This window comes from Phascolarctos cinereus, unplaced genomic scaffold (assembly GCF_003287225.1).
Source record: "Phascolarctos cinereus isolate Bilbo 61053 unplaced genomic scaffold, phaCin_HiC Scaffold_726;HRSCAF=1367, whole genome shotgun sequence".
NCBI lineage: Eukaryota > Metazoa > Chordata > Mammalia > Diprotodontia > Phascolarctidae > Phascolarctos > Phascolarctos cinereus.
The window spans coordinates 114,799,359-114,825,581 of NW_027556098.1; the positions used below are offsets into that span (position 1 = coordinate 114,799,359).

The following is a 26,223-nucleotide window of genomic DNA, read 5'->3' on the forward strand; positions in this document are numbered from 1 at the left end:
CCAACAATAGTGTTGTTGGATCAAAGAGTTTGAATAGTTTATTGACTGTTCTCATACAATTGCAAACTGTTTTCCCATGTGATTGGAAATTTATTACTCCTCTAATTATTTTATCACTATGAGTAGCTTTGCACAGGTCCTCTAACATTGACTGGTGTTTTTTTTTTAAATCAACTTTTCTATGATTGCTATGAAGTATATTTCCTGTTATGAATATAATAGTGCTTTTTTCATATGGTTGTTTAACATTTGAATTTTTCTTTGGAATGCCTCTCTGTTGCTTTTGTTCTTATAAATTTTTATTTATTTTTATTTTATTTTTAAAAGACTAAAACCCAAGCCCTTCACCTACAAATATATTGCTCTTAACCTTTCCCTTTGTATTCATCTCTTCAAAAAGTGCTTCTATTTCAAGACCCAGCTCAAATCCTACATCCTTTATAAAGCTGTCTCTGATTATCCAGTCCGAAATGATGGAATGGATTGAAAAAGCATTTATTAAAGCACTATGTGCAAAGCACAATCTTAAGTTTTGTAATACAAATGGAAAATCAAGACAGTCTCTGCTCTCAATGAGTTAACAATCTAACTGGGGGACAAAACAAATAAAAGAGGGTTCATATGAGGTGACTATTGTGCTATTTGGTTCACAGCCGATTGAAAAGCCAGGTAGTACTTAGGCAGGAAAAGTAGTGGGTTGGGTGGCAAGACCCAGAGGACCTCAGGAAGTTATAGTAGAATCGATGCTCCCCTGCCAAGAAGACAGTGGATTCACAGATTAGACTGGAGCTGGGCTCTGGATTACATTTAGCTGAGATAAGGACATGAGAATCAGCATCCAGATGGCAGTGAGCATCTTGAGCCCAGTTCACACTGGACAGTAGGACAATGACAAAGGAAAGGTCAATGGCTTCCCTCAGTTGTAGGAGGTGATGTTACTCTGTCTCTCAGCAGCCTATGGTTGGGCTGGGGGGCAGGGCAGGGGAGGTGAAGCTAGGTGACTCAGTAGTAGGTTTGCTGGGATGAAGTTAGGAAAACCTGAATTCAAATCTGCGTCAGAAAGTTACTACTCGTGTGATGCTAGGCAGGTTATTTAACCCTTGCCTGCTAGTCCAGTCCATAAACACTTATTAAGTGCCTACCCTGTGCCAGGTGGAGAAAGCTTTCCTGTAGAATATGAGATGCTTCAGTTTCTTCAACTGTCAAATGGGGGTAATAATAGCATCTACCTCCCAAGGTTCTTGTGAAGATCAAAAGATAATATTTGTAAGTCACTTGGCAGAGTGCCTGCTGCATAATAGATGCTTAATAAATGCTTATTCCTTTCCTTCTTCACTTCCCCTTGCCACTGTGGTGTCTGGTGGAAGTGGCTATTGGTTATCTCTGTACTATAGCAATTACTTCTTGAATAATTATTAAGCAATTAATTTTATACTGTTCTGTCTTTACTTACATGTTGTCTTTAACTTTCATGCAAATAGTTTTTTGTTATTTAACTTTTTATATGTAGGGCCTAACTCCCCAACTAGATTGTAAACTTTTTGAATGTAGGAAATATATCTTATACTTCTTTGCACCTTTCACATTACTTTGCACATAAATGTTTATTGATGTGATTTTGTTTTTAACAAGGATTTTTTTAAATTTTAGACTGATGTTATTGTAAATTCCATCCCTTCGGATCTTCGTCTTGATAATGGACCACTTTCTCAGGCCTTATTGAGGAAAGCTGGCCCAGAACTCCAGCAAGATTTAAATAAATTTAGAAAAATATCAGTGAAAACAGGCCACGTTCTCCGGACAAGAGGCTATAATCTGGACTGCAGATCTGTGCTCCATGTGGTGGCTCCTAACTGGGATGACAGAACAGGGAATTCACAAAAGGTAGGGAAATGTTAAAGTTCTCATTCAACAAGCATTTATTAAGCACTTACTGTATGCTGGACATTGTGGTAGGTGCTGTGTATGCAAAGACAAAAATTAGACAGTCCTTGCCCTCATGAACTTACATTCTATCAGGGGGAAAGCATGTACATGTGTAAGTAAACACAAAAAATATGGAAAGTAAATACAAAATAATTTGGAGAGGAAGGGGCACTAGCAGCTAGGGTTCAAGAATGCCTCACATAGAAGGTGGCTCTTGAGCTGAGGTTTGCAGGAATCTAAAGATCCTTTGAAGTAGAGATAGGCTAAGAATCTCCTCCAGGCATGAGGGGACAACCTGGGTAAAGTCACAGAAGTGGGAGATGGATCATCATTCACAAGGAACAGACAATAGTCTGGTTTGGCTAGAATGTAGAGTAAGTGAAAAGGAATAATATGCAATAAGCCTGGAAAGATAGGCTGCAGTTGGATTATGAACAGCTTTCAATGAAAGTAGAAGAGTTGGCAGCCAGGTGGTGCAGTGGATACAGAACACCGGGCCTGGAGTCAGGGAGCCCAGAGTTCTGCTACGACTCTTGATGCTAGCCGTTTGACCCTGGACAAGTCAATGAACCTTTACCTGTCTCAGGTCCCTCAACTATAAAATAAGGATTAATAATAGCACCTAACTTCCAGGATTGTTGTGAGGATCAAATGAAACTGATATTTACAAATCATTTAGCACAGTGCCTAGCACACTATAAGTGCTATAAAAATGTCATCATTATAACCATTTATTGTTGTTTTTGTTACTATTATTATTATTATTATTATTATTATTATTATATATTATCCCCAGCCCTTTGGAAGCCATAAAGGATTTTATTTCAGCATAATCATGGCTTAAATGTGTCTTTGGAACTCAAACTAGGAGTCACAGAAGAGTCCATCATTGTTGCATTTATAACAATGGAATTAACCCTTTCTGCAGCTTGATCAATAACAGTAAAGATTATAAAGTCTTAAGCCATTAGTAGTAATAGCAGTATCAGTTGGTATTAATGATGCTGGTGGTCATATTTCATTAAAGCAAGGAGGGCATATGAGCTATGAAGAGAATGGCAGAGTCAGTGACACTGTAGTCATACATCTTTTGGGAGTTTTAACTTATTCCTAACTGTATACCCTTTTCTCCTCCAAAAAATGTAGAGTTCTCTGGAGGGCACTTTGTATTTCCCTCAATAACTCTGTTTCTTTTCTTTTCTTTTCTTTTCCTTTCTTTTCTTTTCTTTTCTTTTCTTTTTCAGATTTTTTGTGCTTGTTTATTTGCATATATTTAAAGCTGTACATTTTAATAAATAAAATCTTTTGAACACACACACACACACACAGACACACACACACACACACACACACACACACACACACAGGTCACTCTGATTAACTGCATTTTCTAGTTTGCCAGGATCTTGGTACAGTTCAAACTTCATTCTGATGACTTAAGATTTACTTTGGTCTCACTCAGTTTCTTCTTTCACCAACATGAAATCTCTTTCCATGCCTTCTGGACCAAAATTAATCAGGTAGGTAGATGAAAGGCAGGACATTGTCGTTTCATTCAGGGCCAGCGGTTTTGTTCTTTTTCTTTCTTTTTTTTCCTGTTGATGTGTTACAGGCAGCACCATCACTACCTCTCATTGTTACATTAGTTGAAGCAGTGATTGCAGAGGGTAGGGTGTATAGGATATACCCTGCATCTAGGTAGGACACATTTCTAATGTTCAACTATTTCTTTTAAAGGTTGTGGGTTTTTCTCTTGTATTTTTGTCTTCTGTTTAGACTTGTTGAATTTGTGAATTTCAATCATATATGGTTTGTCAGACATTTTTGCTAATTAAGCAGTAGTGGATGGCACTCACCAGTAAGTTAGTCCTGAGGCGGCTGCTATGAACCATTCTTTCTTCTTCCTTCCTTTTTACCTTGTAATTCCTTCACTTCTTCATAAAAGCAGTTAGCAAACAAGTTAGTCGGAGTTATCAAAAGTTGCATTTCTTTCTTCTTCTTCTTATCACTAGCTATTACATGTGTCACACACACAATTCTAGAATCAAGGGACAGCTGAGTGCCCCTGCAGCATGAGAGCACGCCTATCCCTCCTTTTGCAGCATTCTCCATTTCTGATGCTAGCCTCTGATTTACATGAAAATATTTGCTGTTTTTCAGATCATGGAAGACATTATCACAGAATGCCTGGAAATCACTGCCTCCCTGTCTTTCACATCAATCACATTTCCAGCTATTGGAACAGGAAATTTGAGATTTCCAAAAAACATTTTTGCAAAATTAATCCTTTCCCAGGTGTTAAAATTCAATAGTTCTGGACGTTTGAAGACTCTGAAAGAAGTGTGCTTTCTGTTGCATCCCAGTGATACTGACAACATTCAGGTAATAGTGGAATTTTCTTGAAATTAAGTTGCCAAAATGGTTTTAAATCTATGCTTCTAGCAAAATTAAAAATGTATTTTCAACCTATTGATCTATATGCTCTTTTTACTTGGAAGGAAGTTTATATTTGAGAGATGGTATTTTTAAGGTATATGGAAGAAAATATATTTAATATATGTGTGTGAATATGTATATGTAAATATGTGGAGAGACAGAGAGAGAAATTTATGAAAACACTACCTCATAACTGCTACAGGATAGAAAGGTATTTTGAATGTTATATATGTGCATATATACATATATGCATATATGATACACATTGCTATATATTACATAAATACGTGTGTATACACATGCATGTATATACATTCATTTATATATGTGTATGTATATACATGTGCATATACATAACCACTTTGAAAATACTGCCTATCAAATAACCTTCCTTCAGAATAGGAAGAGAAATTTCATTCAGAATAACTATAGAATATGTAAAATATTTGATAGTCTACCTACTAAGACACACTGAGGAACTATATTAATAAAGTATAAAATATTCTTTAGAGAAATAGACATGCCTAAGTAATTGGAGAAATATTAATTATCTATGAGTAGGTTGGGTCAATATAATAAAAATGAGAGTACTTCTTAAGTTAATTTACTTGATCAATGCTACACCAAGCAGACTATAAAAGGATTAGTTTATAGAGCTTGAAAAAATAATAACAAAATTCATTTCAAAGAACATAATGAAAACAAATTGAAGGATAGAGGCCTAGCAGCACCAGAATGCATACTAGGCTATAAAGCAGTAATCACCAAAACTGTTTGGTACTGGATAAAAAAAATCAGAGCAGCTAAGTGGTACAGTAGATGGAGCACTGGGCTTGGAATCAGGAAGATTAATCTTCGTGAGTTCAAATCTGACCTCAAAAACTTACTAGTTTTTTGACCCTGAGAAAGTCACTTAACCCTGTTAAGTGTTAGTTCCCCATCTGTAAAGTGAACTGGAGAAGGAAATGGCAAACCACCCTAGTATCTTTGCCAAAAAAAGAAACAAAACCAAATGGGGTCACAAAGAGTTGACATGATTGAAACAACAACCAAAAAAAAAAAAAAACTAGAGAGGTTGACCAGTAGAACAGATGAGGTATGCAATATACAGAAACAGACAAATATAGTTCAACAAACCAACAAACCAAAAGGCGTTAACTACCAGGGTTAGGTTTCACTACTTGACAAAAATTGCTAAGACTATTAGAAAACAATCTGGTAAAAATCAGGTTAAGACCTACACCTTACATCATACTCAAAAAAGAAGTTCTAAATTGACACATGACAGTAATAAAAGGTACATCATAAAAATAAATTAGAGGAACAATAAGTAAAATACTTTTCACAACTATAGTTAAAGGAAAAGCTTAAGACCAAATAAGAAAGAATGGACATATTTGATTACATAAAATTCAAAATTTTTTGTGCAATTAAAGCCAATACTAGTTAAAATTTTAAAATGACACAGGTGAGTAGGGGGAAATCCTTTCAAGTTGCTTGAGTGAAAGTATCATATCCAAGCTGTATAAGTAAAGTATCCAAATACATAAGAACATAATGGTTAAATGGTCAAAATATTTGAACAGGCAATTCTGAAAGAATTTTCTGAAAGAAAGAAATCCAAACTATCGACAACCATACAAAAATGCTCCAAGTGCTCCTTAAAGACTTCTTTATGGGGGCAGCTAGGTGGTGCAGTGGATAGAGCACTGGCCCAGGAGTCAGGAGGACTCCTAGAGTTCAAATCCAGACTCAGACCAAACACTTAACCCTTATTAGCTGTGTGACCCTGGGCAAGTCACTTACCCCCAATTGTCTAAAAAAAAAAAAAGATTTATGATTTCAATTATATGATCATAGATTTAGAGCTACAAGAGACATTGGAGGTCATCTAGTCCAACTCCCCATTTTGTAAGTTAGGAATTTGAGGCCCAGAGATGTTGGGTGGCTGGTCAAAGGCCACACAGGAAGTAAGCCAAAAAGCCACAAATCTAGATCAGGTCTTCTGACTCCAAATGCACAGACTTTGGAATAAGATTCTGGCTCTGTTGTTTAACCACTAGCATCCTTTAGGATTTTTATATGACCTTCTTTTAGGAATGGAATTTTTACTGGGAATATGTCATTTTAATCACCAGCCATAGAATAAATATGTCCTTATTTTCTTGCTTCCTATGCTTCTCTAAAAAATCTGATTGATATTTATACTGAGAATTGTTACACTCAATAGCTACCTTTCTTTTTCCAGGCATTTAAAAGAGAATTCACTAGATATACTGACAGAAATACTACCAGTGGCAGAGTTTCCAACACCAGTGATACACAAGGTTGAGTAAAGTTATTTTCTTAAAAATTGTTTACTATTGTTTACTAATAATTTAGTGCTAGTCAAGATCCAGACAAATATAATGGTTTATATGAAAAATAGAGAAGTAATAGAGAAGATGTAAAAGCATGTGTGATATTTCTAATCATATAAAACACTAGATATGTAGATAATGTAGATAGATAAAGCATTTTTAAATCAAGTGCTTATTGTGTGCCAGGCTCTGTACTAAATGCTAGTCATTTTTATCAGTCAAGAGTCACATCAAGTTATCTGGTTGGAGGTCATTTTGTTGAATGATATGGAATGAGGCCAATATTTTTCTCAAACTGGTTGAAATCACTTCCATGTAGATTAACTTAGACTCAATCAGCTAGATGTTTCTAGCTCATCCAATTTGGTTATGCAATTAATGCTACATATGACCCATATGCCATTTTTAAAATATCTTTCACCTAATAGAGCAGCTTTTACACCTAGATAATTAGAGGATTTGGAAAAGTAAAGCAGAGAGACTACCTAAAAAAGAAGAGAGAAGAATAAGAGAGAGGTATACAACAAAACCTGATAATAATAGTCACAAAATTATATTTGGTCCTTAATTTCTTTTTTTTTTTTTGTCTTTAGATCTCTTTGACACTACTTCAAGCTCTGAATTGGGATTATATGAAAGGAAGATTGGATCCATTACCTTCCAGGTTGCTTCTGGGGACATCACTAAAGAAGAGTCTGATGTTATTGTAAACTCAACAGACAAGACATTTGTCCTCAAAAAAGGTATTTTGTTTGAATAATTTACACTATCGTAATGGTTAACACAATTATAATGTGATGTATCATGAATCTCTCATAGTAATGTAGTGTGATAGGGGATTGGCACATACTGGTAGTATATATGACTGGGCACAAGGATCCAGATTCCTGACATAGTCCCTCTAAGATCAGAGCAACATACATAGCTAGATCTCTGCAGTTCATCATTTGCCTTGCTTCTCTCTGGTGGAATATTAGCTCCTCGAGGGCAGGAACTATTTGTTTCTTCTTTTCCAAAAACAATTGTTTTATTATATCTTTGGTTTTTGCATCACCGACATGTTCTCCTGTAGTCTTCCCTTCACCTTCTCTGACAGAAACAGCTCTATAATAAAGAATTTTTAAAGTGGACAAAAGTTTAGCAAAACTAATTAATAATATTGGAAAAAGTCTGACAGTATTCCAAACCGATGGCCCCCCCCACCTCTGTAAAGACAGAGGGAGAGCTATCATCTCATATCTATTCCTTCAGGTCAAGATTGGCATTATAATTTTGCAGCACACAGTTTTGATTATTTTGTTGGTATTATTGTCTTTTCCATTTATATTGTTATAGTCATTATATATATATTGTTTCCCTGGTTCTGCTTACTTCACTTTGTGTCAGTTTGTGTCTTTCCATGCTTCTCTGTGTTTTTCATATTAAAAATTTCTTATAGCACAGTAATATCCCATTACATTAATGTACCACAGCTTGTTTAGCCATCCCCCAAACAATGGGCATGTACTTTATTTCTGGCTCTCTGCTGCTACAAAAAGTGCTGGAAGAAATATTTTCATGTATATTCAATTTTTCTTTTTGTCTCTGACTCCTTTGGGATACGTGTCTAGCAATGAAATCTTTGGGTTAAAGGATATAGAAATTTTTGTCAAATAGATCAAATAGATCAAAGAGAGATAATTTAAGAATTATTGGCCTTGGGCAGCTAGGTGGCACAGTGGATAGAGAACTGGCCCTGGATTCAGGAGGACCTGAGTTGAAATCCAGCCTCAGACACCTGACACTTACTAGCTATGTGACGCTGGGCAAATCACTTAACCCCTATGCCTAGTCAAAAAAAAAAAAGAATTATTGGCCTGCCTGAAAGCCATGCACATAGAAAAAGAGCCTTAACATAACATTTCATGAACTTTTAAAGGAAAAATAACCAGCTGTCTTGAAGCAGAGGGCAAAGTAGAAATTGGAAAAAAAACTACTTATCCTAAAAGAAGTTGCAAAATGAAACTCCCATGTATGTTATAGCCAACATCCAGATTTCCTACGTCAAGGAGAAAATACTGCAAGTATCCAGAAAGAAAAAAAATCAAAATACGGTGGAGTCAAAGTCAGGATCACAAAAGATTTAGCAGGTACCACTATAAAAGACTAGAGGGCTTAGAATATGATTTTCTGGAAGCCAAAGGAGCTAGGATTACAACGAAGAATAACCCACCTAGAAAAACTGAGTATATAACCCTACAGGAGGAGAAATGAATACTTAATGAACTAGAGAAATTATTCAATTCAATAAACATTTGTTAATTAAAATCATGCAAGTCTTTTTTTTTTTAATGGAGGAGGCAGAGCCAAGATGGCGGAGTGAAAGCAGTGACTTGCTTGAGCTCTCCCCCAAACCCCACCAAATGCCTATAAAAAATGGCTCTAAACAAATTCTAAAGCAGCAGAACCCACAAAAAGACAGAGTGAAGCAAATTTCCAGCCCAAGACAATCTGGATGATTGATCAGTAAGGTATATCATGCAAGGTGGGGAGAGGAGCACAATGTGGCATGGGTGTGCAGGCCGCAGTGAACATGGAGCAGGCCTCAGAGGACTGAATCTTGGGCAGTTGTGGTGCCTTCCAGACCTCTCAACCCACAAACACCAAAGACAACTTAGAAGGTCAGTGGGAAAAGTCTGTTTCTGCAGTGAGAGAGGAGCTAGGTCTCAGAGCCAGTTCCAGAGAGCAGAGCACCGGGGTGGTGGATGCATCCTGAGCTTCTGGCCCACAGACTAAGGGGCAATCTAGTGGCTGATCAGAGGGGGATTGCAGGGATCTCTTTGCCAGTGCTGAGGCAGGAATATCTTGCTTTGCCTGTGCTTGCATCTGGGTCACAGTTCTGGGTGGTGATCCTGGGGTGAGGAGGAGTGCTGGCGTGGTAGAGCTTGTAGTGGCAGTGGAGAGAAAACCTTCCTCACAGTTCCAGGACAGAAAGGAGTGCTTGTGGTCACTAATACACCAGAGCACAGGCCAGGAAAGGAGTAAACACTTCGCCCCTTATCATACCACCTTGCAAGAACTGAAAATTTACATCCCTACAAGTATCTCTAAAAACAGCTGTATAAACCCCCAAATCTTGGGACAGTACATTCCCCACATTGGAAGCATACTCTTACCTTAACAAAGAGTTTAAAACTCAAGTAATTGGCCGGGATCATGAGCAAGCAGCACAAAAAGACTCAGACTATATTATCTTACTTTGGTGACAAAGAAGATCAAAACATATCACCAGAAGAAGACAATGAAGTCAAAGCTCCTACATCCAAAGCCTCCGAGAAAAATATGAATCAGTCCCAAGCCTTGGAAGAGCTCAACAGGGATTTTGAGAAGCAAGTAAGAGAAGTAGAGGAAAAACTGGGAAGAGAAATGAGAGTGATGCAAGAAAATCATGAAAAACAAGTCAACAGCTTGCTAAAGGAGACCCCAAAAAATACTGAAGAAAATAACACCTTAAAAAATAGCCTAACCCAAATGGCAAAAGAGGTCCAAAAAGCCAATGAAGAGAAGAATGCCCTAAAAAGAAAAATTGGTCAAATGGAAAAGGAAGTCCAAAAGCTCACTGAAGAAAATACTTCCTTAAAAATTAGAAGAAAGCAATTGGAAGCTAGTGACTTTACGAGAAATCAAGACACTGTAAAACAAATCCAAAAGAATGAGAGAACAGAAGACAATGTGAAATATCTCATTGGAAAAATGACTGACCTGGAAAATAGATCCAGGGGAGAGAATTTAGAAATTATTGGACTATCTGAAAGCCATGATCAAAAAAAGAGCCTAGACATCATCTTTCAAGAAATTATCAAGGAAAACTGCCCTGATATATAAGAACCAGAGGGCAAAATAGAAATTGAAATAATTCTCCAATCTCCTCCTGAAAGAGATCCCCAAAGGAAAACTCCTAGGAATATTGTAGCCAAATTCCAGAGTTCCCAGGTCAAGGAGAAAATATTACAAGCAGCCAGAAAGAAACAATTCAATCAAGTATTGTGGAAACACAATCAGAATAACACAAGACTTAGCAGCTTCTATATTAAAGGACTGCAGGGCATGGAATATAATGTTCCAGAGGGCAAAGGAGATAGGATTACAACCAAGAATCATCTACCCACCAAAACTGAGTATAATCCTTCAGGAGAAAAAATAGTCATTCAGTGAAATAGAGGACTTTCAAGCATTCTTGATGAAAAGACCAGAGCTGAATAGACAATTTGACTTTCAAAACAAGACTGAAGTGGAACATGAAGAGGTAAACAGGAAACAGAAATCATAAGAGACTTATTAAGGTTGAACTGTTTACATTCCTGCATGGAAAGATGATATTTATAACTCATTAGACCTTTGTCCGTATTAGGGTAGTTGGAGGGGGAAAAGTTATATGTATGTATGTATAGATAGATAGACAGAGAGAGAGAGAGGGCACAGGGTGAGTTCAAGATTAAGGGGTCATATCTGGAAAATAAAATTAAGGGATGAGAGAGGATTATACTAGGAGAAGAAGAAAGAGAGAGGTAGAACAGGGTAAATTACCTCACAAAAAAAACCCCAGAAAATAAAAGGCTCTTACAGTGGAGGGGAAACAGGAGAAGGTGAGAGGGAATGAGTGAATCTTATTCTCATAGGATTTGGCTTAAGGAGGGAATAACATACACACTCAATTGAGTATGGAAATCTGTCTTACCCTACAGGAAAATTAGGTGGGGGAAGAGGACAAGAGAGCAGGGGGATGATAGAGAGGAGGGCAGATTGGGAAAGGGAGTAATCAGAAGCAAATACTTCTGAGGAGGGACGTGGTCAAAAGAAAGAATAGAATAAATGGGGGGGCAGGATAAGATTAAGGGAAATAGAGTTAGTTTTTCACAACATGTCTACTATGGAAGTGTTTGTATAACTGCACATGTATAACCTATATTGAGTTGCTTGCCTTTTCAATGAGGGTGGGTGAGGAGGCAGGAAGGGAGAAAATTTGGAACCCAAAGTTTAAAAACACATGTTTAAAAAAAATGTTTTCACATGCAACTGGGAAATAAGAAATACAGGAAATGGGGTACAGAAATCTATCCTGCCCTACAGGAAAATAGAAGAGGAAGGGGATAAGAGAAGGGGAGGGGAGAGATAGAAGAGAGGGCAGACTAGGGGAAGAGGTATTCAGAATGCACGCCATCTTGGGGTGGGGGGAGGAGTGAGATGGGGTGAAAATTTGGAACTCAAAATCTTGTGCAAATAAATTTTGAAAATTAAAAATAAATAAATAAAAAGAAAAAAGTTATTTTTATAAACAAAATAGAGATATAAGAAAAAAAGATCTTTCTCAATTATGGATATGTGGTGAGATGGGGTGAAAATTTGGAACTCAAAATCTTGTGGGAGTAAATGTTGAAAACTAAAAATAAATAAATTTATATTAAAAAAAAACCAAAACAAAACAAAAAGAATGTAAGCATCTTGAGGACAAGAGACCATCTCAACTTTCTTTTTACATTCCAAGCTTACTATAGTGCTTGACATGTAATAGGTGGTTAATAAATTTTTTTTTCATTCATTCATAGGCCCAGTGTACTAAATCTTTTTGGATCTTCACTCTCATTTACTGTGTTACCAATACTTTCTATCTTTATGTTACTTGAACATTTTGGGGGGGTTCTTTGTAGAACCTATTTACCTTCTCATCCTCTGCAATAGATGTTGGGAGCATAAACTTCAATTGTTTCAATAATGATTCTCTTTGAAAAGGGGTTACCTTGTGCCCTGCAATGTGAAATGACCAATCGTCTCATGAAGTGGTTTTTCTTCTTGCTTTTGACTACATAACAAAACCATCTTTTGTTTGTGTCTCCCAAGTGGAACTTGTGAGCTATCTCTGTTTAACTGCAATTTCCCTTTATCTTCTGGTTTTATTTATTTTAAAAAAACATGGACTGTTCAGATCTTATTTTTTGAGTGGTGTGGCCTCTCCATGGTCACTACACAAGGATCTCACATTTAGAGGATTCAATGCCAAGTTAACATTTGTAGGGGGTCCAAAAATTGTGCAATTCTAAGCACCCTTTATCTTTTTTCTGTCATATTGTTTCAGAAGTCAAAGATAGTCACGTGGAAGCAAAGGCCATTCTATAGTTTTCTTGGTTTTATGGGTTGCCTTGACTTAAGGATTCATCACCAAATGGTCACTTTCCTGGTTATGTGTCCTTTCATACTTAACTAGATATGGGCTGTGGTCAGGTTGTATTCAAAGCCTATCTAATATGGTGGATCCTGAAACTGCCAGTACTCCTTCATTGGAATTCCCATTCAAGAACTCAGGATTACCTCTGCATCATGATGAGGCATTGGAGCATGACTTTGTGAAGACTATTGAAGGAACTTTACATGTAGCTATGATTACATGACTATAATGAATATTGAATCAGAAAGATCCCTGGACTTGGTCACTTCCTAACTGTGTGATTGGAGGTGATTCACTTCCCCTTTCTGGGCTTCAGTTTCTTCATGTTTAATATTAAGGGAGTATGAACCAAAGAGATTAAAGAAAGACTAAAAGGAATCTCTGTGTGTATGCATATGCGTGTGTGCGGGGAGAGGGAGGGAGGGAGAGAGAGAGAGAGAGAGAGAGAGAGAGAGAGAGAGAGAGAGAGAGAGAGAGAGAGAGATTGAGAGAGAGAGAGAGAGAGAGAGAGAGAGAGAGAGAGAGAGAGAGAGAGAGGAGCTCTTTTTGTTGTAACAAGGAAATTAAAGATATGGGCATGTCCATCTGTTAAGAAGGACTAAACAGATGTGGTATAAGAATGTAATGGAATACTATTGGGCCATAAGTAATAATGGAAGTGGTGGAGATTTGTATGAACTGATGCAGAATCAAATGAGTAGAACCAAAAAATAATTTATTCAAAAACAATAATGAAATAACAAACAAATTTGAAAGGCTTATAAATTCTGGTCAAACTAATGCACTTTTGGTGGCGTTGTGAACTAACCCGACAATTCTGGAGAGCAATTTGGAACTATGCTCAAAGGGCTATAAAACTTCGCATACTCTTTGACCCATAAATACCACTACTATGTCTATGTCCCAAAGAGATTTTTTTTTAAAAAGGAACAGTACCTATGTGTAAAAAAATATAACAGCTCATTTTGTGGTGGCAAAGAATTGGAAATTGAGGGGATGTCCATCAATTGGGGAATGGCTGAACAAATTGTGGTATATGATTGTGCTATAAGAAATGATGAGAAGGATGCTTTCAAAACAACCTGAAAAAGACTCACAAGAACTGATGAAAAATAAAGTAAGTAGAACCAGGAAAACATTGTACAAAACAACAGCAATATTATATAATGAACAACTATGAATGACTTAGCTATCTCACTAATACAAAAATCTTAGACAATTCCAAAGGACTTATGATGAAAAATGCAATCCACCTCCAGAGAAAAAACTAACTGTATCTAAATGTAGATAAAAGTATACTTTTACATTTTTTCTCATTTTTTTTCCTTTGATCTGTTTCTTCTTTCACAGCATGACTGCTGTGGAAATGTTTTATATGACTGTGCATGTATAACCTTATATCAAATTGCTTGTATTCTCAATGAGAGGATAGGGGAAGAAGGGAGGAAGCTAATTTGGAACTCAAAATTAAAAAAAAATGGTTAAAAATTGCTTTTAAATGTAATTTGAATTTTTTAAAAAGAATTCTAGTCAAAGCTATATCAACCATGATTCCACAGAACTGATAATGAAGCTTGCTACCCACTTACTGACAGAGAGGTCTCAAAATGCAGAATGAGACATAACTTTTTAGCCATGTTCAATGTGTAAATTTGTTTTGTTTGACTGTGCATGTTTGTTATAAATGCTTTGTTTTTCTTTTCTTTTGAATGGGATTGGTGGAAGGGAGAGAAAATATGTGCTTATTGGGCATCTAGGTGGCTCAGTGGATAGAGCTCCAGCCTTGGAGTCAGAGGATCTGAGTTGAAATCCAGCCTCAGACACCTGACACTTACTAGCTGTGTGACCCTAGGCAAGTCACTTAACCCCAATTGCCTCATCAAAAAAGAAAAGAAAAGAAAAGAAAAGAAAAGAAAAGAAAAGAAAAGAAAAGAAAAAAGAAAAGAAAAGAAAGGAAAAGTAAAGAAAAGAAAAGAAATGCTTATTAATTGAAAAAAAGAATTGAGGTAAAAATAAATAAATAAAATTAAGACAGAGTAATGGATAATCTCTGCAATACTTTCCAGCTCTGACATTATGTGATTCTTTAATTCATTTTCATCTCTATTATTATTCTCTTCTCTAGGGGTTTCCAAAGCCATTTTAGAAGCTGCTGGACCAGCTGTGGAATCAGAGTGTGCCACATTAGGTATGGTATTAATACTTCTGTTTTAGCCATAATCCAATGCAAGTGAAATAATTGGTAGTAAGATGGAGGGGATGTGGATAGGATGGAAACAAGTCAGAAACTGTTTAAGAGTTGGTGTTCCATGGGAGAGGGACCCTGAAGGTGAGATTATAATAATTTTCCTTCAAAATTTGAGCTAATCCCATGCAAGATTACAGTAGGCAGCAACCACACATGGTATGATTTGAAGCAACCACAAGGCTCACTCTGTCTCCCATCTTCCCTACCAACCTATCACAATATATAAAACTTTCACCATTAGAGGTTCTTCTTGAGGATTAAGACATTATCTTGACAGATTGTCACCTGGAAAGACATCAGATATCACAATATTCCCAGAGACTACATCAATATAAATATTTAAGTCAATATGAAAAAGAAAAATCTTGTCAATTCCAATTGTCCATATTGGTACCATAATATCAAAATTAAATAACACAGCTTTCTTTTCTGTTAACAAATCAACAAACTTAACTGGTCCAGGGGTAAAGTGCATTTAAGGGGATGTGTTTAGGTGTTTGTTGAGAAGTACAGCATAAAAAGTACAAACTCATTTTTTTAGGGTAAGTATGAAAGCCTACTTCAAATGATCCTAGGAGATATGTATAGTAACCAGATTACTTAGAGCTCTGCCACAGCTCTCCCCATGTAGCCCCCCTTGCCTTAGACTTTGTCTCTTCAGTATTGAGAAGGATAGACTTAAGGGTGGGATTTGGCATGGTCATTGTCTTCAGGTATTTGAAGTCTTCTTATATGGAGGAGGGATGTGACATTCCATACACTTCCAGAGGGAAAAACTTGGACCAAGGAGAAGAAATTCACACCATTAGATTGTGAGCTCCTTGAGGGCAAGGACTTTCTTGCTGGATACATTTCATTGTATACAGCTTATTGACTATGACTAAGACTATAGGATCATAGATTTAGAGATAGAATAAATATCAGTAGTCATCTAGTCCAACTCCTTCATTTTAACAGATAAATAAACCGAGACCCAGAAAGATTAAATGACTTGCCCAAGATTACACAGGTAAAGGCATAACCAGTAATTAAGGCCAAGTCTTCTGACTCCACTGTCATTGTTTTTTCCCCCCGTGCCACAGTATAGTTGCTACAGATTTAGAGGAGACGACTTGATCATAAAATTATGGACTTAGAGCTGGAAGAGACCTCAGAGCCCATCTAGTCCATCTCCTCTCATTTCTAGCTGACTAACTTGAAGCCTAGAGAAGTTAAGCGATTTGCCAAAGTCCCACAGGTGATAAGTACCAGAAGGGGGATTTGACCCTCAATCCCCTGACTCCAGATGGAGCACTCCTTCCAGTATACCATATTGCAGTTGGTCAAAAAAAAAAAAAAGGAAATGGGTTACTTTATAAGTTTGTTGGCTTTCTATCATTAGAGATGTTTAAGTAGTGGGTGAATAATTATGTCAGTGATGCTTTGGAAAACATTTATGCGTGGGACAAGATTGTATTATATGACCCCTAAGGTGACTTTTATCATTGAGATTCAATAAGAATTTTAGGCAATAAATGGAGCTACACAAACCATGATGGTTGTGTTCATGTCCTCTTTTACCTAAATAAAGTATCCTATATTCTCAATTATGCAAAAGTTTCAGTCGAACTAATGTTTCATACCTTTGTCTTCTTCCATTCTCTAGCTGCGAATCATCACAGAAATTTTATAGTAACACAAGGTGGAAATCTAAGGTGCAAGAAAATAATTCATGTTATTGGGGGAAATGATGTCAAGCAAACCATCTCTGAAGTCCTACAGGAATGTGAACAAATGAAACATGTGTCTGTTTCCCTCCCAGCCATTGGAACAGGTTTGTAGCCTCCTATAAGAATTAGCTTTTTAAAAATACTAACTATCCTCTAGATTACATATCCACTAGTAAAGATAATTATTAAGGCTGAATCTATATGAGAGTGATGGCAATGGTGTTAATCTATTTTAGGTCTTGGCAATTTTTTTTAACTCTTTTACTATAGTGCTTGTGGGCACTGTTGGGTTTTTCCTGTATTCATAAGCTATGGATAAACAAAAAGAAAAGGAGAGAAAGATAAGTTGGTAAAGAGCAAAACTAAAGGACAGCAGATGAAGGTGGGGAAGAGAGACAGAAAAAGTGGAAAGAAAATAAATTGATCCATTTCTCAGTCTCTTTCACTGACTCTTCTTTTGCCTCATTTCATTTTCTGTCTTTTCCGCAAGATTTAACTTCTTGTTTTCCTTCTTTTCCCTCTTTCTCTCTCACATCTTTACCCTTTAGGAGAATTCACTCACTGATTCTCATGTTTTCAACTTCTAACTCCATGCAGACAACTTCTCAATCAGCAGCTCCTTCACCCCCTAGTCTAATCTCTCCTTTATCAGACAATTCCATTTGGTGCCACCTAAAACTTTTCAGGTCAAAATACTGAACTTATCATTGAGTCATAGACTTTTTATAGCCATAAGAGATTATGTAATTCTAGGCTGATCTCCTGGTTTTCAGTTGAGACCTAAAGAAGATAAGCAACTTGCCTGAGGTATAATAATAATAATAATAATAATAATAATAATAATAATAATAATAATAATAATAATAATAATAATATTCAACTCCTCAGATTCAGCTCTTCTTTTCAATTACCACCATAGCTATCACCCCACTCCCTCATCACCTCATACATGGATTACCATGGCAGTCTTTTATTTTTTGGGGGGGTGGGGTTAGGCAATTAGGGTTAAATGACTTGCCCAGGGTCACACAGCTAGCAAGTGTCAAGTGTTTGGTCTGAGGCCAGATTTGAACTCAGGTCCTCCTGATTTCAGAGCTGGTGCTTTATCCACTGCACCACCTAGCTGCCCATGCAGTAGTCTTTTAGATGATCTTCTTTTCTTCCTTTACTTTTTCCTATGTATAGTCCGAGGATAATCTTTATTCTTTTGAAAAAGATGTTGACAACAAAGATAATAATGATTTTGCATTTAATCTTTTTTTAAAAATTGAAAGTTTTTTTCCTTTATTGAACACTTTCCCAACGTACACACAAATAATCCCACTAACAGAGTACATTCCTAGAAAATTAGTTTATTACCAAGTTGTTACCAAGAAGCAAGATTATGACAATATAGTACTATGATTGACTTTATAATTGAGCAGAGCATTGTGGGCTCTCCTTGTTGACTTTATTTACTTTTTAATTGGCACAGCCAAGTATTTTGGAGTTGATTTGTTTATAAAAATCTATGATTTTTATACATTTATTTACATCAGTCTTATAGGATAAACTTAGTGGATCAAACAGTTAAATTTTCCATCATCTTCTACTTTCAAATTCCTTGCTCACTTGTCCTGGTAACAGTTGTGCCTTGTCATGAATCATTCCACCCTGAATCACTGCCTTTGCCTCCTCCCTTCTTCCTTACCTGCTTTTGAACTGAGAAGGAGGCTCCCACATAACTGTGCCCACCAAGTCTGCTACAAATTTGTGGTATACAATCTCAATGGGGACTTGGAGGGAAGAGGGTAGTCTTTTTATTCCTCCTTAAATATTCTCTTTCCCACTCATCATAGCAGCTATTCCAGAGCCTCTCTCTGCTCTTTAGGTCTCTCACTGTAGCCTTTCACTCTGCCTCTGAGCTGAGGATCTCTCCTACTTTACAGAGAGAATTGAGGCCAATTGCAAAGAACTCCTTTTACTCTGCTCTTCCTCTGACAACTTTTTGACTTCATCTCCCACTGTTTCCTTCTTTGCTCAGTCTCTGATAAAAAGGTGACCTGTATTCCTCAAATAATAAATGGTCAGAGGAAATGAGACATCCCACAAGACTCTTCCCACTCAGTTGTCAAAGTGATATTAAAGCCCTTCATAACCTGTCCCCTTATCTTTCTAGTCTTCTTACACCTCACACCCCACCACAAACTCTATGATCCAATGACATTGGTCTCCTGGTTGTTAATTGAACAAGACAAGCCACCTCCAGACTGCAGGCATTTTCACTGACTGGCTTCCATGCCTGGAATGCTGTTCCTCCTCATCTCTACTGCCTGGTTTCCCTCACTTCCTTCAAGTCCCAGCTAAAATGTCATCCTCTAAAAAAAAAAGCATTTCCTAATCTCTCTTAATTCTTAGTTCCTTCTACCTGTTATTATTTCTGTATATTTTGTATATTCTGTATGTTTTAATTTATTCTGTATATTTTTTATTTGAATATGGTTTTTTGCATGTTGTCTTCCCCATTGCATTGTATGATCTTTGAGGACAGAGACTGTCTTTGCCTCTTTTCATTTCTTTCTCTTTTTTTTTTTGGAAACAATTGGTATTAAGTGACTTGCTCACGGTCTCACTGACTCACTACACCGCCTAGCTAACCCTTTGCCTCTTTTCATATACCCAGTACTTAGCACAATGCCTGACACATAGTAGGTGATTAATAAGTGGTTATTGACTGACTGACTGACTTCCTCCTCTCTATCAATACCTAAGATTGGTTTTGTTTTGCTCCTATATTCCCTTGTTTTGAGAGTGTAGTCCATCAAAACCAGATACATGTGAAATGTTGTATAGCTATAGCTTCCCCATCCTATACTATGGATTTTGTAAAATGCAAATGTAGAACTCTACAGTTAGCTTATTGATCCTAGCTGTACAGCATCTCTGACATTTCTTCCCTTCTCTCTCCTCATAGTCATCACCCAAAGTATGGTCCTCATCACTTCTCACCTGAACTACCACACTAGTTTTCAAACTGATCTTCCCATATCCAGCCTCTCTTCTCTTCAATCAATCTTCCGCACAACTGACCAATTGAGATTTCTAAATATCATGATCTATGATAATAATCACAGGACCATTTTGCCTCCCTGCTCAAAAAACCTTAGTGGTTCCCTATTAACTCTAGGATAAAATACAAATCCCTCTGTTTGGCATTTAAAGCCCTTTCCATTCGAGCTTCAGGCTATCTTTCTAAAATGATTTACTCTTCATACATTCTATGTTAATGTAACCTACTTGCTGGGTTCCCACACATTAACAATCTCTCCTCCACACCCTTTTATAGGCTCTTGTCATGTCTGGAGTTCTCTCCCCTCCCTCCTCAGCTTTGCCTTTTAGTATCCCTAGTTTTGATTATGTCTCAGTTCAAGTGATATAGTCTACCCAAGACATGGCCTGGTCTCTCCCAGCTTTAGTACTCTCCCTCCAGATCAATTACAGCTAGGTGGCCCAAGGGATAGAGCTCTGGGTTTGGAATCATGAAGACTTGAGTTCAAATCCACCTCAGTCTTTGTCTGCCTCAGTTTCCTCATCTATAAAATGAAGATAATAATAGCATCTACTTCCCAGAGCTGTTGAGAGGTTAAAATGAAATAATATTTGCAAAGCACATTATAAATCTCAAAGTGCTATATAAATGCTACCTACTATTGTTCTTTGCTTTCTGTATAATTTATATTTATGTATCTATGTACTTGGCATTTTCCTAAATAGCATAGAAACTCCTTGAAGATGAATACTGTTTCATTTTGAAATTTATACCCACAGTACCTGGCCCATAATAAATGCTTGTCAGATTGTTGGATACGTAGCTCCTAAAGAATCTTGTACAGCTGAATGGCCAAAATGCCAATTATTATCTTTATAGTAAAGTAATTCAAAGACATTTTATGTTAAAAAAAAAAAGCAGAGCTTCAACACATTGGGCATCTTCTCTTCTTCAATGCTTTCTAAATGGCTTTCAGAGTTTACAGGGTTAAGACCATTTACCTACTACCAAAAGACTACTACTTAAAAGGGTAGTGGGGCATAAAATGAACATCTGAACCCAGTAAACAGTCAAGTTCAGACTTTGGATCATTCAGATTCCTGTAGCCATTCCTAATTGAACTGTAGGCTTCCTGAGGGCAGAAATTGTGGTTTCCTGTGGGACCTAGAAGAGAGGGAGCTCAGTCCACAATGTTTGAGATACTGACAGTGAATCCAATAGTGATTAGCAATTTGGAGGAAGGAGCCATTAAAACTCAAACCTACCACCTTTTAAATAATACTTTGGGGCAGGGGGAGACTAAGGGAAAAGGGGAGGTGTTGTTTTTTATTGCTTTGTTCTCATAATTTTTTTTATTTTGTTATTTCAGGACAAGCCCAAAAAGACCCTACTAATGTTGCTGAATCTATAATTGATGCCATTGAAGATTTTGCCCAGAAAGGGTCTGGCCAATCAGTGAAAAAAGTGAAAGTGGTCATCTTCCTGCCACAGCTACTGGAAGTGTTTCATGATACTATGAAAAAAAGAATAAGCTCTAAGCCAACAACCTCAACCTCTGTGTTCTCAAAGATAAAGTGTAAGTTGTACATTTTCTTTAAAGTGCATGTGCTTATGATTTACCTTGAAAATATTTATGGGTAACTTCTCATGATATTATCATTTATTTTTAAAGCACTTTTAGGTCTTGCAAGCCAACCTACCAGAAAACAAGATAATTTGGTTTTGGAAAAAATAAAAAAATCAGCAACTTTCCAGGCATGTGGTGAAAACAAGGAGGATGTTGACCGTGCTATCTCTTGGATACAAGATTTGATTTTAAAGGAACACAAAAGCTGTACTTTCTCTGATGAGATAATCAAAAACTTTGGTGAAAAAGAATACATTGAACTGAATGAGCTGCAAAAAAGGTTAAATATAACCATTGATATGAAACCTGGAAGGTCTCAAATTGAGGTCACAGGAACTCCCCAAGATGTGTTTGAGGCTTCCCAGGCAATTCAAGGCATGATCCAGAGAACACACTTATCTATGGATGAGGAGTCTAAGGCTGAGGAACTCAGTAGAACCACCATATGGGAGTATGACGACAATGGTCATTTCAAGCCTTTTGACAAAATAACTAATCTGCATTTAGAAAATGCAAGGAAAGGAAAGAACATTAACATTGTTAAAATTAAGAATGAAAACTACACAGTAGACTTTAACACTAACCTTGCTACAAATGGAAAGGGACACAGCTTGCGTATTTATTGCATCAAAAAACCTGAAGGTAGGTTCAGCTTTGCTTTATATTTCCTTTTTTTTTTTTGGTGAGGCAGTTGGGATTAAATGACTTGCCCAGGGTCACACAGCTAGTAAGTATCAAGTGCCTGAGGCCAGATTGAAGTCAAGTCCTCCTGACTCCAGAGCCAGTGCTCTACCCACTGCACCACATAGCTGCCTCTGCTTTACTTCTTTTAACATTCTCTCTTCTCCCCCCTCTCCCCCCATCCCTCCCCTTCTTTTCTTCCTCCTTCTCTCCCTCTCTCACTTCTCTCTCTCTACCTCTCTGTCGTTCAGCCAATAAACCTTTATCAAGCACCTGCTTGGTGTCTAGGTACTGTGCTAAGCCTCTGGGAGTACAAAGAGACAAAAGACAGTTCCTATTCTCAAAGAGCTAAAAATCTGATGGAGTGACAACATGAAAATAACTATGTACAAACAAGCTAAAATGTTAAGAGGAATAAACTGGAGATAATCAGTAGAGAGAAGGCACTAGAATTAAGGGGAATCAATAAAAACTTCCTAAGGAAGGTGGGATTTTAGATAGAACTTGGAGGAAGCCAAGGAAGTTAGTAGGCAGAGATGAGAAGGAAGAGAAATCCAGGTATGGGGGACACCCAGTGAAAGTGCCCTGAGTCTGCAGTTTCTGTCTCTGTGTCTCTGTCTGTCTGTCTGCCTGTCTGTCTTTCCCAACTCTCCCTCTCTCTTAGAACCAACTGAGCATTTATTCTGGCTCTACTGCTGTTTTGAGCACCTCAGCAGAGGTATCTAACAGGTGATGCCACAACATTACCAAGAGACCAGTAGCAGATTACAATGCAATTGGGAAATATTTAATCAAATAAACAAAAATACACAAAAAGGGACAATTTTAATATGTGATTTTCTAAATCAAAACATGGCTCACAAGGATTTTTATGTATGGTTTAGTGGCCCCATTTTTATTAGGGTTTGACAGCATTGATTTAGACTAAAAAAAAAAACCCAGACTTTCCCTCCAACCTGTCATGATTTTCAATCCATTCCTTGGACTTAAACCTTTACATCTTAATAAAATATAAACACTCCCAAGAGGAATAAAACTGTAATCTTTTTCAGATATTTATACCTAAGTAAACTGCTAAATGTACAACCATGCCCCTGCAAAAAAAAAATTATAAATTAACTTTCTAGTTTGTAAACCAGTCTGTTTAGTTCTCCTCAACTTGAATCAGTTTTGTTGATAGTTACAGAGACTGATTTCTTCTGGAAGAACCTATAAAAATCACATTTTTGTACCTAGCAACCAAAATACAGAGCAGAACACAGGTAGAAGCATGGCTGAGTTCATCAGATTTTGTTTTGATAGAGAGGCAGGAAGAGAAGCAACATGAGCATACTGAAGCCTGGGTAGATAAAGAGATGGTGGGAGAATGAGACTCTACAAGGGGAGTGTGACTCAGTGGGAGGTAAGGTAGCACCCTTGGAAAAGCACCAGATCTGGAATCAGTCAAGTTGTTATTGCTTATTACCTATGTGAACATGGGCCAGTCACTTACCTTCCCTTGGCTCCAGTTTTCTCTAGTACCAAATGAGTTTTTGGACTAAATGGCTTCTGAGGTCCCTTGCTAAATCTTTGATCCTGGGCAGGAGATATTTAACAGCATTGCCTAAGGTTGGCCTTTTCATGGAATAACTTATGCTTTAGTCAGTGAAAAGTGAAATATAGCTGCAAAAACAATCTGACTACTACATTCCAGGAAAAGAGATGATTGAGAAAAAGATGAGAAAGAAAATCAGATAAACTGGTCAGGAAAGGGAAATCCTCAAGAGTGAGAATAACAAGAATCTTCCCCCAGAGTGCCCCAATCCACAATAAAAACAGATGCAGAACTCCAGACCCATTTCCTAGAGTAGGGGATCTTACTTTGGGATATATGAACTTAGTTTTAGGGTTTTTTTGTCACTATATTTCAATGTAATTGCTTTTCCCTATAATTCTCTATATCTTGCTATAGACATTTAAAAACATTATTCTGAGAAGGGGTCTATAGCTTCTATCAGACTGCCAAAGGAGTCTATATAACAAAAGTTAGTAAACTTTTATTCAGTGCCTACTATGTGCCAGGCACTGGGCTAAACCCTGGGGTTACAAAAAGAAGCAAAAGACAGTCCCTGTCTTCAAGGAGCTGACAACTTAGTGGACTGTAACAGAAAGGTTACAGATAGGTGAAAGAGGGATCTTGACCATCAAAGACTGAGCCACTCAGGAAGATCCAACTAAGATGATTTGCTCCAAAAAACCAGCCAAAACAAAGACAGATGGGCAACAAAAGAAAGAGAAAACAGCTTCCAGGGGCCAGAGTATAGTACGGGGTGGAGAATTGTGGCCTCAAGGCCATAGATCCCCATAATAAAAGGATTTCTTCTGTGAAGGTTGGATTCAGTCAGAGGGCCACATGTGGCCTCGAGGCCATAGGTTCCCCACCCCTGGCATAGTACCTCTACATGAGAGGGAAAGGAAGCAGCTAGGCCTATAATCTGGGGAGAGGTAGCTTTGGAGCCTGGATAGAGAAGGGTGCTTTCTTGCTGGAAGTTTAAAAAACAGGAATCACTGTTCCATGCTGTGGCCTGTGGGTCAGGTCACTTCACTTCTCACTGTTCTAGTCTTGAAGACTATGAGTTGTAGAAAAGGTGCCAGTTTGCATTGGTGAAGACAGTGTTCTCATCTGGTAGTTCCTTGTGCCAATGAAATCACAAACCCAGTCCCTAGCTCTATACAGAGTTCATAATGTTCTACATTTTACCAACCAACAGGGGTCAACAAGGAGTAGATGACTTGCCCAAGGTTCCATAGGAGCTCAGGGACAGAGCTAGGAATAGAAGCAATGCTTTCCCCTTTGATTCATCTCTCCAGAGCCCACAATAACACCAGACCCAATGTAAGTGCTGTTCAACCAGTGCTTGTTGAAAGAGAAAGATGAAGTGGTCTAAAGCAGGATGGTTATAGGTGCAAAAAACTCAGCTATCCTCAGGCTTCTGCACCCTATATTGAGAACAGAAGTTTTAGATACTGTGGGGCTGAGGGAACTAGAAACTGAGCCAGTATCAGAGTCAAGCCTGAGAACAAGGAGTTAAGATGTCAGGGAGCAGAAGTGGTGTGGGCCAAGCATTCTCTCCTTAGTACTGAAAAACAGGAATAAATTCTAAGAATTTGTGAAGTTTGTATAGCTGTTAACCTTTTTCTCATTAGTGTAAATGTCTCCATTTATTCCCATGCCTCACTGTTCCCTGTCTAGCACCCTGGACAGAGATGGAAAGCAGAGTGCTTCTTGGTGATCTCCATTTAAAACAACTGAATATCGTGGTTTGCTGGGTATCATCTGATCAATCAACAAGCATTTATTAAGCACCTACCATGTGCCAGGCCCTATGCTAAGGGCTAGCTAGAAATATAAAGAAAAACAAGAAGACTCCCTGCCTCCATTGTAACAGGAGAGACAACATGTAAAATAACCAGGAACGTACAACATAGATCCAGAGCAGTTGTAAGGTCATTTCAGAAGGGACAGAAATCACGAGAAGCTGAGGGGACTAGGAAAGACCTCCAGAAAAAGATGGGTTGTATGCTGAATCTGCAAGGAATCCAGAGAAACTAGGCAGTAAAGCTAAGGAGGAAACATTCCAGGTGCGAGAGACAATCAGTACAAAGGTTCAGAAATGAAATGCGGTGTACAGGGAATGGTGAATAGGCCAGTATAGCTGGATTGGAGAGTGAGTGGAAGGGAGTCAAGTGTAAGAAGAGTCAAAAGGTAGGAAGGTGATCAGTTCAGAAAGTCTCTAAATGCCAAATGGGCTGAGACTTAACAAGGATTGAGTGATACCTGAGAACTGGTAAAGGAAATAGTCGGGCAAGATGTCTGAGTGAGGTGAGGTAAGGAGGACAAGGCAGGAGAAGGGGAAGCTATCATCAGATGAATTCAATTTTTTTTTTATTAAATATGAGGCAAAGTCATCAGGTAAGAGGATGGAGAGGGGAGTGCTATGAAGAGGTTAGAAAAGAAGATTTCAAA

General features: G+C 37.6%; 1 protein-coding gene across 1 annotated transcript in view; it reads left to right on the forward strand.

Annotated features, from left to right (window-relative positions):
• Positions 1-26,223, forward strand: part of PARP14 (poly(ADP-ribose) polymerase family member 14) — a 73,085-nt gene that overhangs the window by 37,751 nt on the left and 9,111 nt on the right. Inside the window, exons 8-15 of the mRNA XM_020985940.2 lie at positions 1,651-1,884; positions 4,087-4,308; positions 6,611-6,689; positions 7,316-7,465; positions 15,050-15,112; positions 16,818-16,985; positions 21,279-21,485; positions 21,582-22,178. Of these exons, the coding sequence (XP_020841599.1) occupies positions 1,651-1,884; positions 4,087-4,308; positions 6,611-6,689; positions 7,316-7,465; positions 15,050-15,112; positions 16,818-16,985; positions 21,279-21,485; positions 21,582-22,178 (1,720 nt within the window). The remainder of the gene's footprint in view (positions 1-1,650; positions 1,885-4,086; positions 4,309-6,610; positions 6,690-7,315; positions 7,466-15,049; positions 15,113-16,817; positions 16,986-21,278; positions 21,486-21,581; positions 22,179-26,223) is intronic.